This window comes from Mizuhopecten yessoensis, unplaced genomic scaffold (genome assembly GCF_002113885.1).
Source record: "Mizuhopecten yessoensis strain PY_sf001 unplaced genomic scaffold, ASM211388v2 scaffold10985, whole genome shotgun sequence".
NCBI lineage: Eukaryota > Metazoa > Mollusca > Bivalvia > Pectinida > Pectinidae > Mizuhopecten > Mizuhopecten yessoensis.
The window spans coordinates 1,528,137-1,547,700 of record NW_018408820.1 but is presented as its reverse complement, the minus strand read 5'-3'; the positions used below and the strand labels follow the sequence as shown (position 1 = coordinate 1,547,700).

General features: G+C 36.6%; 1 protein-coding gene across 4 annotated transcripts in view; it reads left to right on the top strand.

The window, feature by feature from the left end:
• The window catches only part of LOC110464349 (ankyrin and armadillo repeat-containing protein-like), a 54,575-nt gene extending 35,192 nt beyond the window's left edge, over positions 1 to 19,383 (top strand). For all 4 annotated transcript variants that reach the window (XM_021519530.1, XM_021519531.1, XM_021519529.1 and 1 more), the window contains 12 exons: positions 210 to 418; positions 1,732 to 1,836; positions 6,416 to 6,829; positions 8,183 to 8,276; positions 9,047 to 9,197; positions 9,664 to 9,817; positions 10,846 to 11,007; positions 12,139 to 12,368; positions 12,909 to 13,067; positions 13,938 to 14,362; positions 14,801 to 14,847; positions 15,840 to 19,383. In XM_021519530.1, the coding sequence (XP_021375205.1) occupies positions 210 to 418; positions 1,732 to 1,836; positions 6,416 to 6,829; positions 8,183 to 8,276; positions 9,047 to 9,197; positions 9,664 to 9,817; positions 10,846 to 11,007; positions 12,139 to 12,368; positions 12,909 to 13,067; positions 13,938 to 14,362; positions 14,801 to 14,847; positions 15,840 to 16,063 (2,374 nt within the window). In that variant the 3' untranslated portion in view covers positions 16,064 to 19,383. The remainder of the gene's footprint in view (positions 1 to 209; positions 419 to 1,731; positions 1,837 to 6,415; positions 6,830 to 8,182; positions 8,277 to 9,046; positions 9,198 to 9,663; positions 9,818 to 10,845; positions 11,008 to 12,138; positions 12,369 to 12,908; positions 13,068 to 13,937; positions 14,363 to 14,800; positions 14,848 to 15,839) is intronic.
• The last annotated feature ends 181 nt before the right edge of the window (positions 19,384 to 19,564 follow it).

Sequence of the window (19,564 nt, the reverse complement as noted above, 5' to 3'; positions counted from 1 at the left end):
TCTCCTAAATTTAATGACAAGACTTAATTAGCACATTCACCCCTGAAACTTCACAATGAACTATTCCAACCTTTGAATTGGAAGAGTTTAAATGTGTCTTCAGGGGTGAATGAGTTAAAGAGAAATATGGTAATGATACAATACTTTAAGAAAAATACATGTAATACTGGTGTCTTTTCTTGATACTTAAACAATTTATCTTCGTTCAGTCTGAAGTCCACACCTCTTCTTCTGGCGGCAAGCTCCGGAGGTCTGGCGGCAGTGAAGTGTCTGATACGTCTTGGTGCGGACATCGTCAAACATGACACGGAGAACAACAACCTTGTCACTCTTGCTGCTCTCAGATTCCATACAAACGTTCTGGAGCACCTGATTGAGTGGGACCACAAAAGTGTTCCTGTATGGAAGATACTCGTCAGTACGTACTTTTACTGCAGAATCAATATTTGCATTCATGTTCAAAGTACCTTTCTGTTATATTCCAAAACTAGCATTTCTGTGGTGTAGCTTTTTTTCTTGGTTTTTACCCCTGGGTGCAAACAATTTTGGTAGAGTGTTGGGGAGGCAGAGGACTAACTCTTAGACATGTGATCTCTATCACTACCTTAACCTATAAAGTACCCAGCATTTTTATAACTAAAAAATAAATCTACCACAAGACAAATTATTGTTAGTTAATGTGGTCTTATACGTACTGCAGTTCTGTTTTTTTTTAAATTTTGGCTGATACAGTTAATCATTGAAAATCTGTGTGTTATCTTTGTGTTGTCACCTGTATAATTACCTTCATGTTACCTGTATGTTGTTGGCAATGTTTTATTACCTGTATGTAACCTGTATGTACCTATGATGTTACCTATACAGTTATCTGTTTTGCCTGTATGATACCTGTGTTGTTACCTGTATGTTATCTATGTGTTAATTGTCACCTGTATTATTACCCACTTGTTACCTGTGTGTTTTATTACCTGTATGTACCTATGATTTTACCTATACAGTTATCTGTTTTGCCTGTATGATACCTGGGTTGTTACCTGTATTATTACCTACTTGTTACCCGTGTGTTTTATTACCTGTATGTACCTATGATGTTACCTATACAGTTATCTGTTTTGCCTGTATGATACCTGTGTTGTTACCTGTATATCACCTTATGTTGCCTAAGTGTTGTTGTCAATGCGTTATTATCTGTATGTTACTAATATGTTATTACCGGGGTACCTGTCTGTTATTACCTGAGCGTTATTACCTGTCTGTTATTACCTGAGCGTTATTGCCTGTGTTTTACCTGTCTGTTATTACCTGAGTGTTAATACCGGTATTTGACCAGTGTGTTATAACCTGTCTGTTATTACCTGAGCATTATTACCTGTGTTTTACCTGTGTGTTATTACCCGTCTGTTATTACCTGAGCATTATTACCTGTGTTTTACCCGTGTGTTATTACCTGTCTGTTATTACCAGAGCATTATTACCTGTGTTTTACCTGTGTGTTATTACCTGTGTGTTATTACCTGAGCATTATTACCTGAGCGTTATTACCTGTGTTTTACCTGTGTGTTTTACCTGAGCGTTATTACCTGAGCATTATTACCTGTGTTTTACCTGTCTGTTATATACCTGTCTGTTATTATCTGTGTGTTATTACCTGTGTTTTACCTGTGTGTTATTACCTGTGTTTTACCTGTGTGTTATTACCTGTGTTTTACCTGTGTTTTACCTGTGCTACAGAGATGCTGATAGATCCTGATATCAAGAAAAAGGATAGTGCGGTCAAGTGTCTGGAGGTGTTGTCAACGTCCAAACCAGATCACTGGCAGGCCATACTGGACGCAGGTCAGTCTCATCACTAAGACTAGTGCTCCATTAGGTTCCATATAATGAAACCATGGTCACATATTGAATGTAATAACATGTTTTGTACACTTACAACTAGACACAAAAATTGTGCCGAAAACTTCTAAATTTTGGCTGTTCTATTTTACTAACACCATTTGTTAATTAGAAAAATGCCACACAATTACTGGGTTGTTTGCGCTCGAACAACAAGCTTATGGAACAAAAACATTGGAGACATGGAACAGTATCTCCTGATACAGTGACCACTATAGTTTTTTCAGAAAGACATACCTGTATAGCTTTATCAATGGGGAATTTGTCTTGGGAGTGGAATGAGGACACCTTCATGTCTTGGCTACGGTAATGATAAACAAGTCAATATATGACAGATGTTGGTTGAGGCAAAATGCTAAATGAAGCATACCGCTTATTATTAACCTGTACTCTGCATATTTATTAGGTCACATATGGTAAACTTATTCACATTTCCTTTTTTCATTAGATTGGAAATTTTTATGCATGTTTTATCCAAAACTGATATGATGAGACTAACGAGACCTCTAGCCACTAGATGACTTAATTAAGTTACTTAATCCTCTTCGTCCCGTATGGGACATGAGGCATCAACAATGAGTCTCCATTTGTAGAAGTCGCTAGATGAAATATGTCCTAATTTCTCCTGAGTTGCTGTATCTTCTGTGTCCAGGGACAAATATCTAATTTCTTTGGATCGGTCAATGTTGCAAATATTTCCATATCCAGAGACATATGTATTCCTGCAATGGAGTTTCCATTAACTATGTGTCCAAAATGTCAATTAACCCTTTCACCACTGTAGACCATAATGGACTCATCCATATCAATGCATGGTAGAGTCAACTAAAGTTACATAGGGGTGAAAGGGTTAACTATAGTTCTATTACTTCCTATTTTTATTTGAACAATATTTCATTTAATAAACAAACAATTCAGTAAACAAGTATAATATATAAGAGTTGAAAAACAAGCACTGTGAACTCTTCAATCAAATTTTTTTTTCAAGTTATTACACGCATACACAACACACATGGAGGCACGTCCTTTACTGACCTTAGCTGTTAATAGGATGTTAAACAAAATTAAACAAAACAAAACCGTATCACTCTCCAACTTCTTTTGTGTTGACAAAAGATAAAAGAAATAATTTTGATCTTTTAAAAAAAAGAAAACATATAATTTATCAACATTAGGAAAACTTTTTAGTCATAACTTTTATTGTTGATTTTTTTTGCAACCTTTGTAACAATACATCATGTGTATGTGTGCATGAAAGAAGGAATTTGCAATTTGACAATTTTTCCAGGAGTTATATGGCCCTTGAAACTACAGTTTTTCGCTACAGTAACCTTGAAAACACAACTCCTCGCTAACTATTTTTGGATTTTTTTTGTAACTTGACGCTGGGAAAGGTCATCATATATAAATGTGCATGAAGGAAGGGATTTGTGAATCCATTATAAATTATACCTGCTGCAAACAAAGTTAACATGATCAGATGAAGCGTGGTATATATATTTTTCTCTCATTTCCCTTTGTGTAAGATAGAGCTGTCCAGGGTAAGAAAGGGGTGTAGGAAATTTCTTTCTCTTACCCTGGACAGGTGTATCCGCACTTTTACTGGTGTGAGATTTCCTTGTGTCACCCTAGGGTTGAGACAGGGGGATTCCCCTATTTATAACAATGGTATGACGTCACTTCAACAATACAATGACGTCACATCAACAATACAATGACGTCACATCAATAAATCATTAACATCACGTCAACCCTGAATTTAGCATGTAACATTATCATTACATAGTGTTTATGATACACATTGGGAGAACAGGGTAAGAAAAAAAGAATCATTCACCCCCTTGTGGGAAAAATTCTTAAGTTGCCAAACATAAGAATCTTCCCCCTCAGGTTGAGATTCCCCTATCTCACCCCCAAGGGGGTGAGGGATTCTGTTAATCCTACACCCCTTTTTACGTGACGTGACATCACAATGGCTCAACATGACATGCAACACGAATTTGGAACTCTCCGATGCCGCAATGCGAAAAAAGGCAATGTGATGAAATTAAAACCTTTTACTATATATTTACCGTACAAGTTAGAAAGATGTCATTGTTTATAAATATGGAATATGCTTAATCTGGCTGGCTGATTCGTTTTTCGTCTAAAAGCTCAGGGGGAAAATTGATATTTTCAAAATGGTGGCCAGTCCAACCGCATTTTCATGGTTTCTGGGCTTATTCTGGTGGTTGGAATGAGAGAAATATACTTTTTCATGCCGTAGGGTCTATCCTACACCCCTGGGAATGAAAGAGTCTTATAGTCAGAACTTGCTCACAGTTTCTCTACTCTTTAGCTGTATTTAGTCAACATATATGTGTTTGTTGTTAGGAACTAAGGCCACAGTACATATAGATTCTCCAATGATAAAAAAAATACCTGCTTGACTTCAAATACCCAGAAAGATTAGAAAATTTCATTAGAAGACATAATTTTTGACAATCAGGACTTAAGATTTTGTATATGGTCATTTTTATACTGTTAATGATAAGTTAGAGGCTACTGTGTGTCTGTAGTATTACACATTCTGGTTTAGGATACTTATTATTGAATGTGATTTCTCTACATCTTTTTGGATTTTGTTGGGAAGGATTTTTCATTCGAGGTAAGGACAGTGTGTTGAGTTAAAATATAGCAGCTTTTTCTACAAATCTAAATAAATTTGCAGCTACAGTTTGAATGCAAACTGCTTTCATACCAATCAAATTTGTAAGTTTATGGTATATAAGCTTGTTGTTATAGACGTGAACTTTTCATTTGTGTTTTTGTAAACCAAATTTTTAGTAAGTTTGGGTTATTTGTAAAAGAAAAAGTAACCCTATGTTTTTTTTGTTAAAATACACAAAAATTGTGTTATAAACATGATCTTGATCTAGGTTGAAATATAAAGCATGCATTACAGAAAAACAGGTTGTTTCTGGGGAGAAAAACCTGTGTGTAGTTTGATTAAATCTTAAAAGTTTATTTATTTGTATTTTTTTCTCTCCAATAAATTGATTTTTGAAACAGCGATTCTGCTTTTTGCATGCACCATGCTTCTAACTTCCACACATACCTCATACATACGTGTACTGGCATTACTCCGAATTATAAAAAAATAAATATTGTACATCCCCTTTCTTTTGTGAAGAATCCTGTTTGTGTCTCTAAACAGGTTTACTGTTAAATAAATTAAATTATGTTGTTTAAATAAAAATACAAAAAAAAGAAAGATTTCTATATCTTCATTTGAGAGGCACGGTAGTCTGGTGGTAGGACTCCGGGCTCATGATCATGACTGAAGGGTTGCAGTATCGAGTCAATCCACGGCACTGTTGTATCTTTGAGCAAGATACTTTACTCTGCTTGTTCTAGTCTACTTAGCTGTAAATGAGTACGTGGTTGGGCAGTGCTAGAATTGTTGAATGCTAGCTGTGAGCACCAAATGGCAGCACCGGCTGTATGCTCCCCAGGGAGTTGAGAAAGATATTGGCTGGTTGCATTGGCCCTAATAAACCAACACAGATAATAATTTGTGAACTGCGTTGAGACGACCTAGGAACTAAGTTGTTATAAAGCGGTATATAGAACCACAAATTATTATTATTATTATTATCCACAGTTGATTTTGATGTCACTGTAAAGCTATAGAACAAAGACAACAAGTGATTTTGACTTTCAATCAAATGTCCCAACAAAATACTTTTTATGGTGATTTTTATACCATTTCAATATATGAGAAACAGAATGTTCTATTTTTTTTTATCAATAAATAACATACAATGTACAAAGGTGTATATATTTTGCTCATATGTCAGATTTGCACTCATCGGAATATCATAAAAGTCTATCAAAATTGTGTGAAAATATTAACCCTTTCACCCCTTATGTAACTTTAATAAACTCTACCATAAATTGATCTGGATGACTCCATTGTGGTCTACAGTGTTGAAAGGGTTAATGATATAAAACAGGAAACAATGGCATATCATCTGTGTAACAATAACTACCTAGATTACTTCTAATTCAAAAGTATAATCATGCAAAAATTGTGTAAATGAAACAAATGTATTTCATGTTAACCTAAAACCTCATCTAATCCCTTCAGTTTCTTAGAAGGTTTTATGAAATGTCCAAATTTCTTTGAAATTGTATACTAAAGGGCTGAAATATCAGATGAATTATTTAAAAAAAAAATGTTTTAAAAAAATATTAATACGATCATTAATATTATGTTAGAAATAATACAGGACTAGAGCTTTACTAATTTGTGATGTGAGAAACAGACAAACAATTCAATTTAACACAGAGGTTTCAATATTAATGAAAACAATGATATAGATTTAAATTACGTATTTTACAAAAAAGGAAACAGAATTTCTGAAATTATGTTCCCTTTTCCGATTTTAGTGGTTTATATTAATTTGTTTACAAAACCAAAGACTGCTCTGTTTAATACTGCTGTATGCTCCCAATAATGTTTTTCCTTCTGATATCACAGATGGCATTCCAGCGCTGGTGAGCGTTCTCAAGATTAACAATGAGGAACTACAGTCAGTGGCAGCCTCGGTTATCTGTAACATCTCGGAACAGGATCCCGTCCGTATTGCCCTGACGAAGGCTGACGCCATCCCGATCATCATTCAGCTACTGGGGTCACCGCTAGATGAGATTCAGTCGAGGGCTGCACTAATACTGTCAGATATTGCCTGTATGGACGACAATAAGGACTCCATCTTTGAGAAGGAGGGCATCGCTCCTCTGGTGAATCTTCTCGACTCGGAGATGGAGGATGTGCTGGCCAACGCGGTCAATGCGGTGCGCGTGATGTGTTTGGCCAACAAGCGTAATCAGGATGCAGTTGCCGAGTGTGGGGGGATACCACCACTTGTGGAATTTCTGACCGTTAACTCAGGTTTGTGGCAGGGGGGGGTTCTAGGATTCAGTTGGTAAAGACAGAAATTTATTGCTGGCAAGTTCACTCATTCACCCCTGAAGACACATTTAAACTCTTCCAATTCAAAGGTTGGAATAGTTCATTATGAAATTTCAGGGGTGAATGAGTTAAGATATCATAGACAAAATTTACTTTGATAAGCTGTAAAATTACATATTAAAGCGGACTCAAATTTTAGCATATTCCTGAATTTTAACACCTAAGTGCATCTAAGAATAACACATTCAAATTGTATACCATAGAAAACTGTAAACAGGAACTTCAATTTGAACAGTCATAATTTTGTGCAAGTGCGAAAAATTTAGAATAACACTAAAATATGTTCGCATACAGTAACTTATATGAGCTGAAGATTGAATTGAGCTATTGACATACATCTGTCATGCGTAGTTATCTTTTATAGTTTTTTACTTCCTTTCCGAAACCACTCAACAGATTTCAATAAACTTCAGGATAAAGCATCATTTTATAATATAAGGGGATGAAAGTTTCAGCTGCTGCCAGTTATTGGGGCAGGTCTGAAAAGGAAAGTCAAAAGTAATGATCTAAAGTCTTCTTTCCCATGCCTAGAAATAACACAGCTAAGCCATTTCAGTTGTAGGACGGTCTATAGCTAGGCAGTGACTTAATAGGGACTTGAAAAGTCAAATTTCTAAGGTCAAGGCCACTGTTACTAAAAAAGAACAATTGAGGGAGGGTGCAGTTCTTATCTTGCAATCCAAAAGTCATTTAACAATGATACACTGTCATATGTAGGTGTACAAAAGAGATTTAAAAAAAAAATAAGGTCAAGGTCACTATTTCTAAAAATAGGCCATAGGGGGATGGTCCTTAATGCAAAATCCAAAAGTCTAATATTTTTGACATGGTGATACACTGTGATATGCAGATGTGCAAATAGGTATTTAAAAAAATTCTAAGGTCAAGGTTACTGTTCCTAACAATAGACCATGGGGTTACAGTCAGGTGCATGAAGGGGCCCTTGCTGACCTGTCAGTGTTCTAGTTTTATTATAGAAAATATATATGTATTTCAGCAATTAAACACGCAATAGGGAGAATGACAATATTCTGAATATTGAGATCCACAATGGTTTGTCCCAGTTTCTTCAACCCTTTCACCACTGTAGACCATAATGGACTCATCCATACCAATGCATGGTAGATTCTACTAAAGTTACATAGGGGTGAAAGGGTTAAGTGTAACATCACCTTACTGTGTTCCTTTATTTTGAGATTTTATCAAATTAATGTAGTAGGAATCCTGATACATACAAAATATACACTTTTACATTACCCTGTTTTGTTACAGAGATCCTTCAGGCAGGCACAGCGGCGGCCATAGCAGCCGTAACCGAGGGCAACAAGAGTAATCAGGACACAGTGGTGAATGAGGGCGCTGTCAAGTAAGTTGAATCTCTGATTATTTTGTGAAAAAAGCATTAACAAACTAAGTTACAAATATCACACAGTAGATAATAAGCCACCTTCTTCATAATCAACGGTCCAGGGATCAAATCCCTAATGGAAGAGACAAGTTGTTTTTGTGAGTATAGGGGAACTGGACTGGTTCAATCATCCGGGACCAGGTAGCTCAATTGGTGTAGTGTCTGTCTATAGAGTTGGAAGAGTTTCTGGTTCGAACCACGGTCTGGCCGTGCATTTTTCTGATCCAACTGCATTTGGTACCTGTGACCAACCATTGTTTCAAGTACTTGGTGAATGCTTGACATGGGGATACCCGAACATGGGTTGTAAATAAGGATGTCTTCAGGGGCGAAGACTTAGAAAAAGGAGGGACGAATGTTAAACGGAACTGGACTGGGTCAATCAACGGCGACTACATAGCTCAATTGCTAGAGCGTCTGTGTAGAGTTTGGAGGGTCCCTGGTGTGGCTGTGCATGTTTCCGCTCCTTCTACGTATTTTTATTTTTCATTCATAATTTGTTGTTGTTGTAAATTTGCAAGCAAATCCAAGTTAGAAATATTCCAAACAAAGTAGGAACTCTTTACTGGAGATAAAAAAAAACAGTGCTTGGACTGAGGCAGAAGGAAATGGGCTGGTTGGCATCCAACTCACCTTTAGCTAGTGTGGACAATTGATATAAATATAGCAAAGATCTGTTAGTCGCCCCTAGACAACTTGTACAATAACAGTATGACAATCTGTTTCAGGCCCCTAGTAGATCTGATAAAGGGCCTGAAAAACGTCACCGTACAGGTAAAGGCTGCCAATGCTATCGAGGCCTTGTCAGAGAACAACCCACGCAGTCAGAAGGCGTTCCTTGATCTCGATGCTCCGAAGGCTCTGCTGAAACTCTTCAAGGTAATGGATAGCTGTGATATGAATTAACCCTTATATTTACATCAAATAATTATAATGTTTCTTGTAATAAGAAGTTTACCAAAAGAACACTATTTAATTGCATAAATATCTTGGATTTTTTGAGATATTATCTGTTCATCTACTGTAAAGCCATTTTACATCATCTAGTCCAGGTAAAATGTTCATGAACAGATTTTTCTTAAGACAGGAAAACAGTCATTGAAGTAAGAAAAAGGATTATCTGTTTGAGAAATTATCATAGGAATAGCAATTAAACTATTAGATCTGACGGAGTCCAGAGGTGCATTTGACTCCTCCGAGTTCAAATTTGTCTTTTTCTACATACATGTTATCATGCATGACTAAATGACTTCTTATGTGAATTTGTAACTCTTCCTTCTTTCAGCTTACGTAATTTGTATAGAATATAACCTTGCCATATATCTGACCTTGACCTTGTTTTCAGAATTACCATGTGGAGGTACGGGAACAAGGGGCATGTACTCTTTGGTCACTGGCAGGAAACACAAAGACACAGCAGAAATACATTGCAGAAAGCACAACCATCTCTAACATATGTGGCATGCTGTACGACTCAACGGAGAAACTCCTACACGTTGGTAAGTGTTGTGGGAATTAACCCTTTCACCACTGTAGACCTTAACTGACTCATCCAGATCAATGCATGGTAGAGTCTACTTAAGTTACATAGGGGTGAAAGGGTTAAAGGTTTGTAATATAGATTTGTCATAGCAATTGATAGATATAACATTATTTTCTCCAAAAGCATCACTGAGGAATTCGAAAAAACCTTGTGAACACATGGTATATAGTGATAAAATTATAGCTTAATTCAAATGTCTGAAACTGAGACAGTCCAGAAAGTTTGATATTATGGATGGTCAGGTAGCAAAGTGGATAACACACTCGCCTTTCACCAAGATGGCTAAGAGTTCAGCTCCCTGATTGGATGTGAAAAGGTGTGAGGTCACCTGCCCTATCACATGGGTTCTCTAGATCTTCATGTACCCCCAGTAATTAAGACCCCCGAATGCTACCCTGATTGGATGTGAAAAGGTGTGAGGTCACCTGCCCCATCACATGGATTCTCTAGACCTTCATATACCCCTAGTAAGACCCCCCCGAATGCTACCCTGATTGGATGGGAAAAGGTGTGAGGTCACCTGACCAATCACATGGATTCTCTAGATCTTCATATACCCCTAGTAAGACCCCCCCGAATGCTACCCTGATTGGATGTGAAAAGATGTGAGGTCACCTGCCCTATCACATGGGATCTCTAGATCTTCATGTGCTCAGGTTTTCTACCACACTAACCCCCCCTCACCTCTGAATGCTACCATCCAGACCAACAAGAGTGATCAATATAAGTTTATACTGTAGAACTTGTTTCGCAAATATTGTAAAATACATAAAGTTAAATATATATTTCTGAAGCTCAATTAATTATGGTAGTATACATATTTAACCAGTTTTCTTTGTAAGGATATAGATGCTGTCCTTCTTTAAATCCTTTGTACTGTGATGATACTTAACTTATGTAGGTGAATAGAAGAGTATCGTATTGAACACCCTTGGCTCGCGAAGTTGGACGGCCATGTACTGTGATGATACTTTACTTATGTAGGTTGTATGATGGCCATTGCCCTGGGACGGGAGAACATTGAGAACCAGAACAAGCTTGCCAAGACTGATGCTTTCCAGCAACTCATCCGTCTGCTCCGTATCTATGGCAAAAATGAGGGAGTGGTGCTCAGGGTCATCAAGGTGCTTGGAATTCTCTGTGTTGGTAAGTCATAAGGAGTATATATATATATTAGGTCTGTTGCCTGATATATATTTTCGGAAAGTTCTTTGATATTGCCCTGCAGGTAGGGCGTAAGAATGTACCTGCTGCCCCCAATTGCATGATCGTAAGAGGCGACTAAATTTGGGACCTTATCTCTTCTCTCCTTTCTAAATAACTTTCTTCTTCCTAATGTCTCCCTTGACAATGCCTCACTTTTGGCCATTTGTTGAGCGTTCGCCCCTGTGAGGAAGGCTTTGGGTTCTGTCCCCTGGCCGAGACATACCAAAGTCTTTAAAAATGGTAGTTTCTACTCCTGCTTAACGCTCAGCAAATTAGGAGTGGGACGACTGGTTCGCCCGTTGTCAGTATAATGTGACCGGGTGGGGCGTCCTGCTGGGTGTCTTCGGCAGTATGTTTCAGTGAGGTAGCACTATAAAGTCGGCATCAGTTCCGCGCTATCACAAGGAGACAAACACGAACATATCGCAGCCTCCCAAAATACACACACATACACTACACGCATGCATCTTGCACACAGGGGAGGCCGTCCTTAAATGACCTTAGCTGTTAATAGGACGTTAAACAAAATCAAACAAACAAACAAACAAACTTTGACATTGATTGATTGATTGCAGGCAATATGCTTTCTTAGCAAATCTTCAGAATTCAGACCTTAAATTTGCATCTTGGTACAACTGTTTTCTGCACCATTTGGTACAAACTTACATTGTACTTGCAAGTGATATATGCTTATTTTTTAACTCACAATTTAGGGGCCAAACAATTGTTTTTGTCATTCCTGGGTCCAGGACTTTTCAGCCCAGAAAGCCTGGATCCTGACATAGTTTCTGTAGGTCTGCCCACAATATAAAGGGCAACAAATAATATTAGTTAAAAGTAAACTTTATGTACTAGATAAAATAGTGTAGGCTGCTATCATCCCTCATGTAGTATTTGTGGTGCTTAAAATTGAGTAGGTCATTCTGACTGAAGTGCATAAATACAACTTTATGGGTATTGGTCACTTCTTGAGTTGTCTAACCTTTACTTTATTTGAAACATAGATAATTGGTGACATGTGACTTACATTCTCGATCCTGTTAAATGACCTTGACCTCTTGTGACCTCTAGGTGTTGCCTACTGCAATAACAAAGTGTCTCAGAAAAGGATTGCCGAGGAAAACGCCATTCCTATCCTGGTCGGTGTCCTCAACAACCCACTGTCAGAGAAAGTACAGGTAGAGGTCGCGACCTCCCTGGGGTGCATCATTTTGAGTAACTCGGAGAACCAGGAGAAGTTACAAGATTGTGAAAACTTTAAGTTTGACATGCTGCTGGACCTGCTCAAGTCAAAAAATGAGGTAAGTTTTACTTTTGAAATTTGTAGTATTTTCTTTACCTTTTATACTTTAATGTTAATTTAAAAATGATTTTAATTTATTGAATTTTGAATATAGAAAAAAAAATACCCATCTCTGATCTTATTGAAGCCCAAATAACTCTTAACTCATTCACCCCTGAAATTTCATAATGAACTATTCCAACCTTTGAATTGGAAGAGTTCAAATGTATCTTCAGGGGTGAATGAGTTAATACACATGTACTCTCTTTGATTATTTATAAGAGACTTGTTAAAGCCTTTTTTTCTACAATTCCTAATACACTTATTAAAGCATTTACCCGTATTCCCCATAGAAACTTTTGAAATTTTCTATCTTGACCAATCGGAGTTAACAAGTACGAAATCCTGTCCATACCAACCAAGCTAGTGGTCCCAGTGAAGACCAATCAAGTTATGTCTAACTGTACAAAACTGTAGAACATTTTAACTCAAAAATATTTAAGTGTTTCCTAGACAATAAGTTCATCCATAATCATCTATCTGTGGTTTTGGTTTACAGGAGATTCGACTAAGGGCCGGAATGGCTCTGACAATATTTGCCTTTAACAACACTCCGAAGCAGTTTGCAATCCGAGAAGCTGGCGGCATCAAGTACTCGGTGTTTGAACCGTTTATCAATTCTACCGACCCCTACTTCGTCTGTTATGCAGCATTCCAGGTAAAAAAAATATCAAAACAGGAATGCTTTGTATACCAATTAAAATATTATGATTATCATTATTATAATAAATATTATGATTATTATTATTATAATATTTTTTTTCTTTAAACAAGCATCAGCTGATTTCTGGTTTAATAATTAAGAAATTATTGATAACTGGTATCATATTTGACAATTTGAACACTGCGAGTGAGGTTCACATAACACATCCAGTGTAAAGTTTATGTGTGATATTCTGATGACTAGTACAGTTACATACTCTTGTCACCTTTATCAGACTGAAGAAAAGTATGAAATTACAGCAAAAAATAAGACAGACATTAAAAGCAACAATATTTAGAATCTGTAGTGAATTTATGGTTTACATGTTTTGGCTAGCTAGACTGGCCATCATCAGAACCAACTGCTGGATATTTATTGTAGATTCCTCACAGTACACTTACAACCCACAACCATGACATTGGACCCTATTTTATATGAAATGAAATGATCAAAAATTAGTATCCATATCAGATTTTTGCATGTCACCTGTCTCTTCACAACTCCCTGTATCAATATTACAAAAAAAAAATGATGAAGGTGACAGAGGATACATCTTACTGGTTATTTTAATGTCACACATAAAACATTTCACTGGTTGTGCTATATGAGCCCACTTACCAACCTTAAACCTTTCACCCCTTTGTAACTTTAATAACCTCTACCATAAATTGATCTGAAGGAGTCCATTATAATCTACAGTGTTGAAAGGATTATAAGCAAATGTTTAGAAACTTATCTGATTTTTACATGATTTCACCTTTCTTCTCACAAGTTCTGTATCACCCTGACTACAGCTAACTGCAGACATGTTCTCCCTCTGTTTAGATCACTGTGCTGGCTCGGGTCATTGTTGACCAGGACCAGGTGAACTTGACCGCCCGAGGTGTCACCATGCTCGTGGAGAAGCTGAACCACGAGGATGATAATGTGATCGTATTGGCTGCGAGCCTTCTCTCTAGTCTTGCCCACACTAGGGCAGGCATCCCGGATGCCATGGTAACCACAGGCGCCATTGAACATCTAGTTGAACAACTTGATTCTAACAATGACCAGGTGCGGAGTGCTGTGGCTGTTGCCATGGGGTACATGACGTTCAATAGAACAGCGGCCCGATTGTTGTTCAGTGCCTGCAGGAACACACCTGGTCTGTACAAAAGTTTGGTGGACAATATAGGCAAAAATGCTAAGATTAGTTCCGAATTTGTGGAGGATTTCCAGCGGGCAAAGATTGTCGGACTTCCATCGCAGTGGTAAGTTCGATGTTTCCTGCGGTAAAGGTCAGGGTCATTCTGGGATCGTGTAATATCTGCTATACTTCAAGTTTGATATTTATTTAGCTGTTAAGCTACATCAGTGGCTGTTATGGTGAGCCTTGCACAAAATAAACTTCAGTTGTCCCACATCCCTAACTTGTCACAATTCCAGCAACTGAGGAAAATGTTTGATAATTATAAAATCAGCCTTTTTACATCTGTCAATGAAATCATGTTTAGTCAGAATATAATGTTGTTACATCTAGTTAACATTTTTGTGTATTACTCGGATCGAAAATCAAAAAAAAAAAAAAGCAGTCATTTCATCAAAACATTTGGGTGAATTCGAATATGAATGATAATAGTACATGTAACATTAATTGATTAATTAGTTAGTGACTCATGTTCAGTAACATGCAAGACTCTTCTTTACAGTTTGGAGATCAATGGTGGTCCTCCAGTGACTCCCCTGCCTAGAATAGGTGAGTTGTCCCCCTTGGATTAGCTCTCCTAACAATTACTAATAACTATGTTTCATAACAATCTACCAGTAATATTTTGACAATCATGTGTTCAGGTTGGACATTATAGAGTTAAAATTTATCTAATAATTTTGAATTTCATTTATTGATTAACACATTCATCCCTGAAATTTCATAATGGACTATTCCAACCTTTGAATTGGGAGGTTTCAAATGTGTCTTCAGGGGTGAATGAGTTAATGTGTATGCCTATCATCAATTAAATAACCTTAGTTAAAAATAACTTTTACATGAATCTTACAGTGGAACTCTTTTGGAAGAAGTTGGATAATGTCTGGTAAAGTAAGATAACTTGCATCCTTAAGTTAGAATCTCACAACTGCAAAAACTATTTTAACCCTTTCAACCCTATGTAACTTTAGTAGACTCTACCATGCATTGATCTGGATGAGTTCATTATGGTCTACAGTGGTGAAAGAATTATACAATTAGTACAGAGCAACCACTTTGTCTGATATTGACTACACATTCTAAAAGGGAATATTTACTAAGAATCTATCAGTCATTATAAATTATGAATGATTATAAAAATTGAACAGTGCTTTTTTTTGTTTTTGGCATCGATTTGTCATTAAATAAATATTAGGACATTATAAGTGGATAAATAAGATTCATAATACAATAAGCAAACGAGATGCAACATTCGTATCCAAATCTTTCAAATGTTTCGATGGTTTTCCGCGGATGAATTCCTAAGGGAATACACAAGTCCAGCACCAAAAGAAATGAAAATTCAAGTAGAAATGACTAGACAATATCTGATGGATAATCAATATTTATGATAGTTGACATGTTTCAGCACACATATTGCTGATTAACCTTAAGCTTCTGTCCGATATTGTCTAGCCGTTTCTACCTAATAAATAAGATTTACATTCGTTTTGATTGGTTGCTCATACATTTAATTGTACTTCATCATTACAACCTTTTAGGGACAGCACACAGTCGAATGTCTAGTCGAGCCAAGTCTGCCCCAAGTTCCGGTCGTAAGAAGTCGGCATTCCTAAATGTTGTAATCGGAAGCGACAGCCGTCCGTCCACGCGCTCACGACCTATATCTGGCGTCTCGTCAGTGAAAACCAACAAATCACGGAAAGAAACCCCTTCACCAGACGGAGGATTCAAAACGAGGCTCTCGTCATGGAACAAAAAGTGACAGATTGAAGGAGATAGGAAACATGACCTTTAACATTTGTCGTTATTTAGATGATAAAAACATTGAGACCTGCGTGGTCCTATAGATATATCACTACATATGCTGAAGGTTACAGTTATTTAGACGATAGAGAGCGGATTCCAAGAAGACTCATATTTATAGGATATAAAAATTAATGTCTGTTTCAAAGAACAATCTGTTCTGAGTCAAGTGTAACAATGTTAGATGATTATAACTTCCTACTTAATCATTGTATCATGAAATTGCAAAATTAATGATTTTATGTTGTATATAACTTCTTAAAATTCCAGTTTCTGTCTAAACATATTAATGTTTACCGTATTTATCCTGCAATAAGCCCAGGTGGTCAATCAAAAATCTCTGACTTAAGATATGGGGATGGGCATGTAAAAAGATCACATTTTTTTTTTTAATTGGATTAGGCTTGGATAGGCTTTTATTATCAGGTATGGGTTTATTGTCAGTTAAATGCGGTATATGATGTCAGCATTTTCTCTCGAAGGAATTTCATAATCAGATATACCAATATTTTTTTATAAGTAATTTTATGAATTTTTATTGAACTTTTATAATCTCCGGATAAAAATGTTTCAAGGTAATTATGTGAATATCATTCTTGTGAAAATTCTTTACATGACCAGACCAGCTGTGATATTAAATGATATGTTGTTCAAATTTATTAAAGTTACAGTCAATAAGGGTACAACTTGTTACCAATATGTATTATATATATAATACCTCCATGAATTATAATATTTGCATTGTCACCTGCTATAACTCTATAACATGCCTTATATATGTTCGGTGACTATCATTGGTATACACATCTTCAAGATAAGTTTTACATGTTGTCAAGGTTACCAATTGGCTATAAACTTTACTTTTAGCTTCTCTCCCAATAATTTGCATTATTGCATCTGTAATAACTATGAGGATAGGCCTGGCCTATAGGATATGTAGCCTATGTGGGATTAGTGCAAGACTGTAGGACATATCATAAGAGAGTACTTTTCTCTCGTTCCAAACACCAGAATATGTTAAGAAACGATGAAAATGCATTTGGACTGGATACCATATTGAAAAGTTGACTTTTCCCCTGAGCTTTTTTTACTGTCAGCATGATTTAGCATACCTCATATTTGCAAACATAGTTTACACAGAAAAAAATAATCTCATCTTTTTAACTTTTATATTCAAAATATTGTAAGATGTTGTATTTTCATCACATCGCCTTTGCCACATATGCATTGCGGCATCAGACTTTTCCAAATTTGCGGCGTCATGTTATTCTTGAGCAATTGTGACGTCACGTCATGTGAAACGGGGTATCATATACAATTTCTTACCCTGGACAGCTCTATCTTACACACTCAGAAATGAGAGAAATAGATATGCTATATGTCACAGTTGCTACAATCTATAGAGCTTAAAGTGACTGACACAGATAGAGGTAATTTCCCTTTTAACTCAATATCAGAGCACAGTATATGCATGTTCAGTTTGTTTTGGTAAACCCACATCAGGTCGGACTCCAAAACAGATTATAAACCTACAATGTACAGACATACATACGTACCTAATATTTCTGTGATAGTTCTAGATCTGATTCATATGTGGAGTTCAGCTTTGACAGAATTTTATTTTTTGGGGGGATATATTTCTTTTGTCAATTTCACTTTTATAGACTGCTGTGATAGCCATAGGTTTACCTATAATATTGTAGTAGTTACGTTTTTTATGTTAAATTTGTAATATGAACTACTTCCTGTTTTTAGTGGTTGCCGTTTGTTGATTAGTTCCTGTGTATGAACCACTTCCTGTTTTAAGTAGGTCCCGTATGTTGATTTATTCCTGTGTATGAACCACTTCCTGTTTTCAGTGGGTGCATGCTGTTTGTTGATTAGTGCCTGTGTATGAACCACTTACTGTTTTCAGTGGGTGCCGTTTGTTCATTAGTTCCTGTGTATGAACCACTTCCTGTTTTCAGTGGTTGCCGTTTGTTGATTAGTTCCTGTGTATGAACCACTTCCTGTTTTAAGTAGGTCCCGTATGTTGATTTATTCCTGTGTATGAACCACTTCCTGTTTTCAGTGGGTGCATGCTGTTTGTTGATTAGTGCCTGTGTAATGAACCACTTCCTGTTTAGAGCAAAGCTGTTTGTGAACCATTTCCTTTTTAAAGTTGGGTGCTGTATGTGAAAAGGCTTTTTGTTAATGCTGTATGTAATGTCAACTACACTAAATCCTTGTTATACTGGCACCATTTGTCCTGAGAAAAATTTGGCATTATAAAGGGGTCTGGCGATAAATCGAGGCAAAAGTATAAAGCAATTCTTAGGAAAATGAGAAAAAGGGATATTGAAATATGTTGACGGTAAACGAGGTGGCAGTAAACGTGGGGTATTATATCGAGGGTTTAGTGTATATTTTTTGTTTATATACTGTAAGTCAGCTTCTTATTTCTGTTCTGTCAATAAGGTATATGGTTTGATTTTGTTTGATTTTGTTAAACACCATGTGTGCCGGAGGCAGGTATGTTGGTGTTTGAAACTAACAGAAAGCTACCTAGTTAAAACACATTGTTGACTCAGATTTGAATTGTGTTATGCTTATTTAACTTTGCTGGTCTTCTCTACTGAACATGTTCAGTTGTTGTATTTTCTCTTTGCTTTGCCTGTACAGTATATTCACTGCCTAAATGATAAATGGATGCATGTTTAACCCTTTCATCCCTATGTAACTTTAGTAGACTACCATGCATTGATCTAGATGCATGAGCCCAATTATGGTCTACAGTGGTGAAAGTGTTAAGAAGTTAGAGGTAGGAAAGAGGTATCACCTGTTCATATAGACAACTGTTCTACAGTCTTCTCCATAACCAGCTACTCAATGTTTTATATTACAAATGATATGCTGTTTTTGGTTAAACATTTAACTTATTCACCCCTGAAATTTCATAATGAACTATTCCAACCATTGAATTGGAAGAGTTCAAATGTGTCTTCAGGGGTCTATCATGGTCTCTGTGCTAATTTTCCTTTATACAATGATATTTGATATACAGTCATATATATTTAAATCACCTATTATTTGTTTTTGTTGTATGATGCCCCTCCATAAAACCTTGTCATTATGGCATAATTGTTTTTAAAATAAGTTGCCTTAAATTTGCCATTTGTCATTACATACTACACTGTATAGTGTATCAGCTATATGTCATACATTTCTTATAAATATAAACTTTATTTATTTAACAACAATTATGAAACAAGTTTTTACAACTTATACCAATCACTCTTGTTGGCCCGGATGTTAGCGCGCGGGGGGTCCAACTGTGGGAGGAAACCAGAGTACCCGGAGAAAACCCACGTGGTCGGGCAGGTGACCCCATACCTTTTCATGTCCGATCGGGGAATTGAACCCCGGTCACCTTGGTGAAAGGCAAATGCGCTATCCACTGTACCACCCGACCACCTGATAC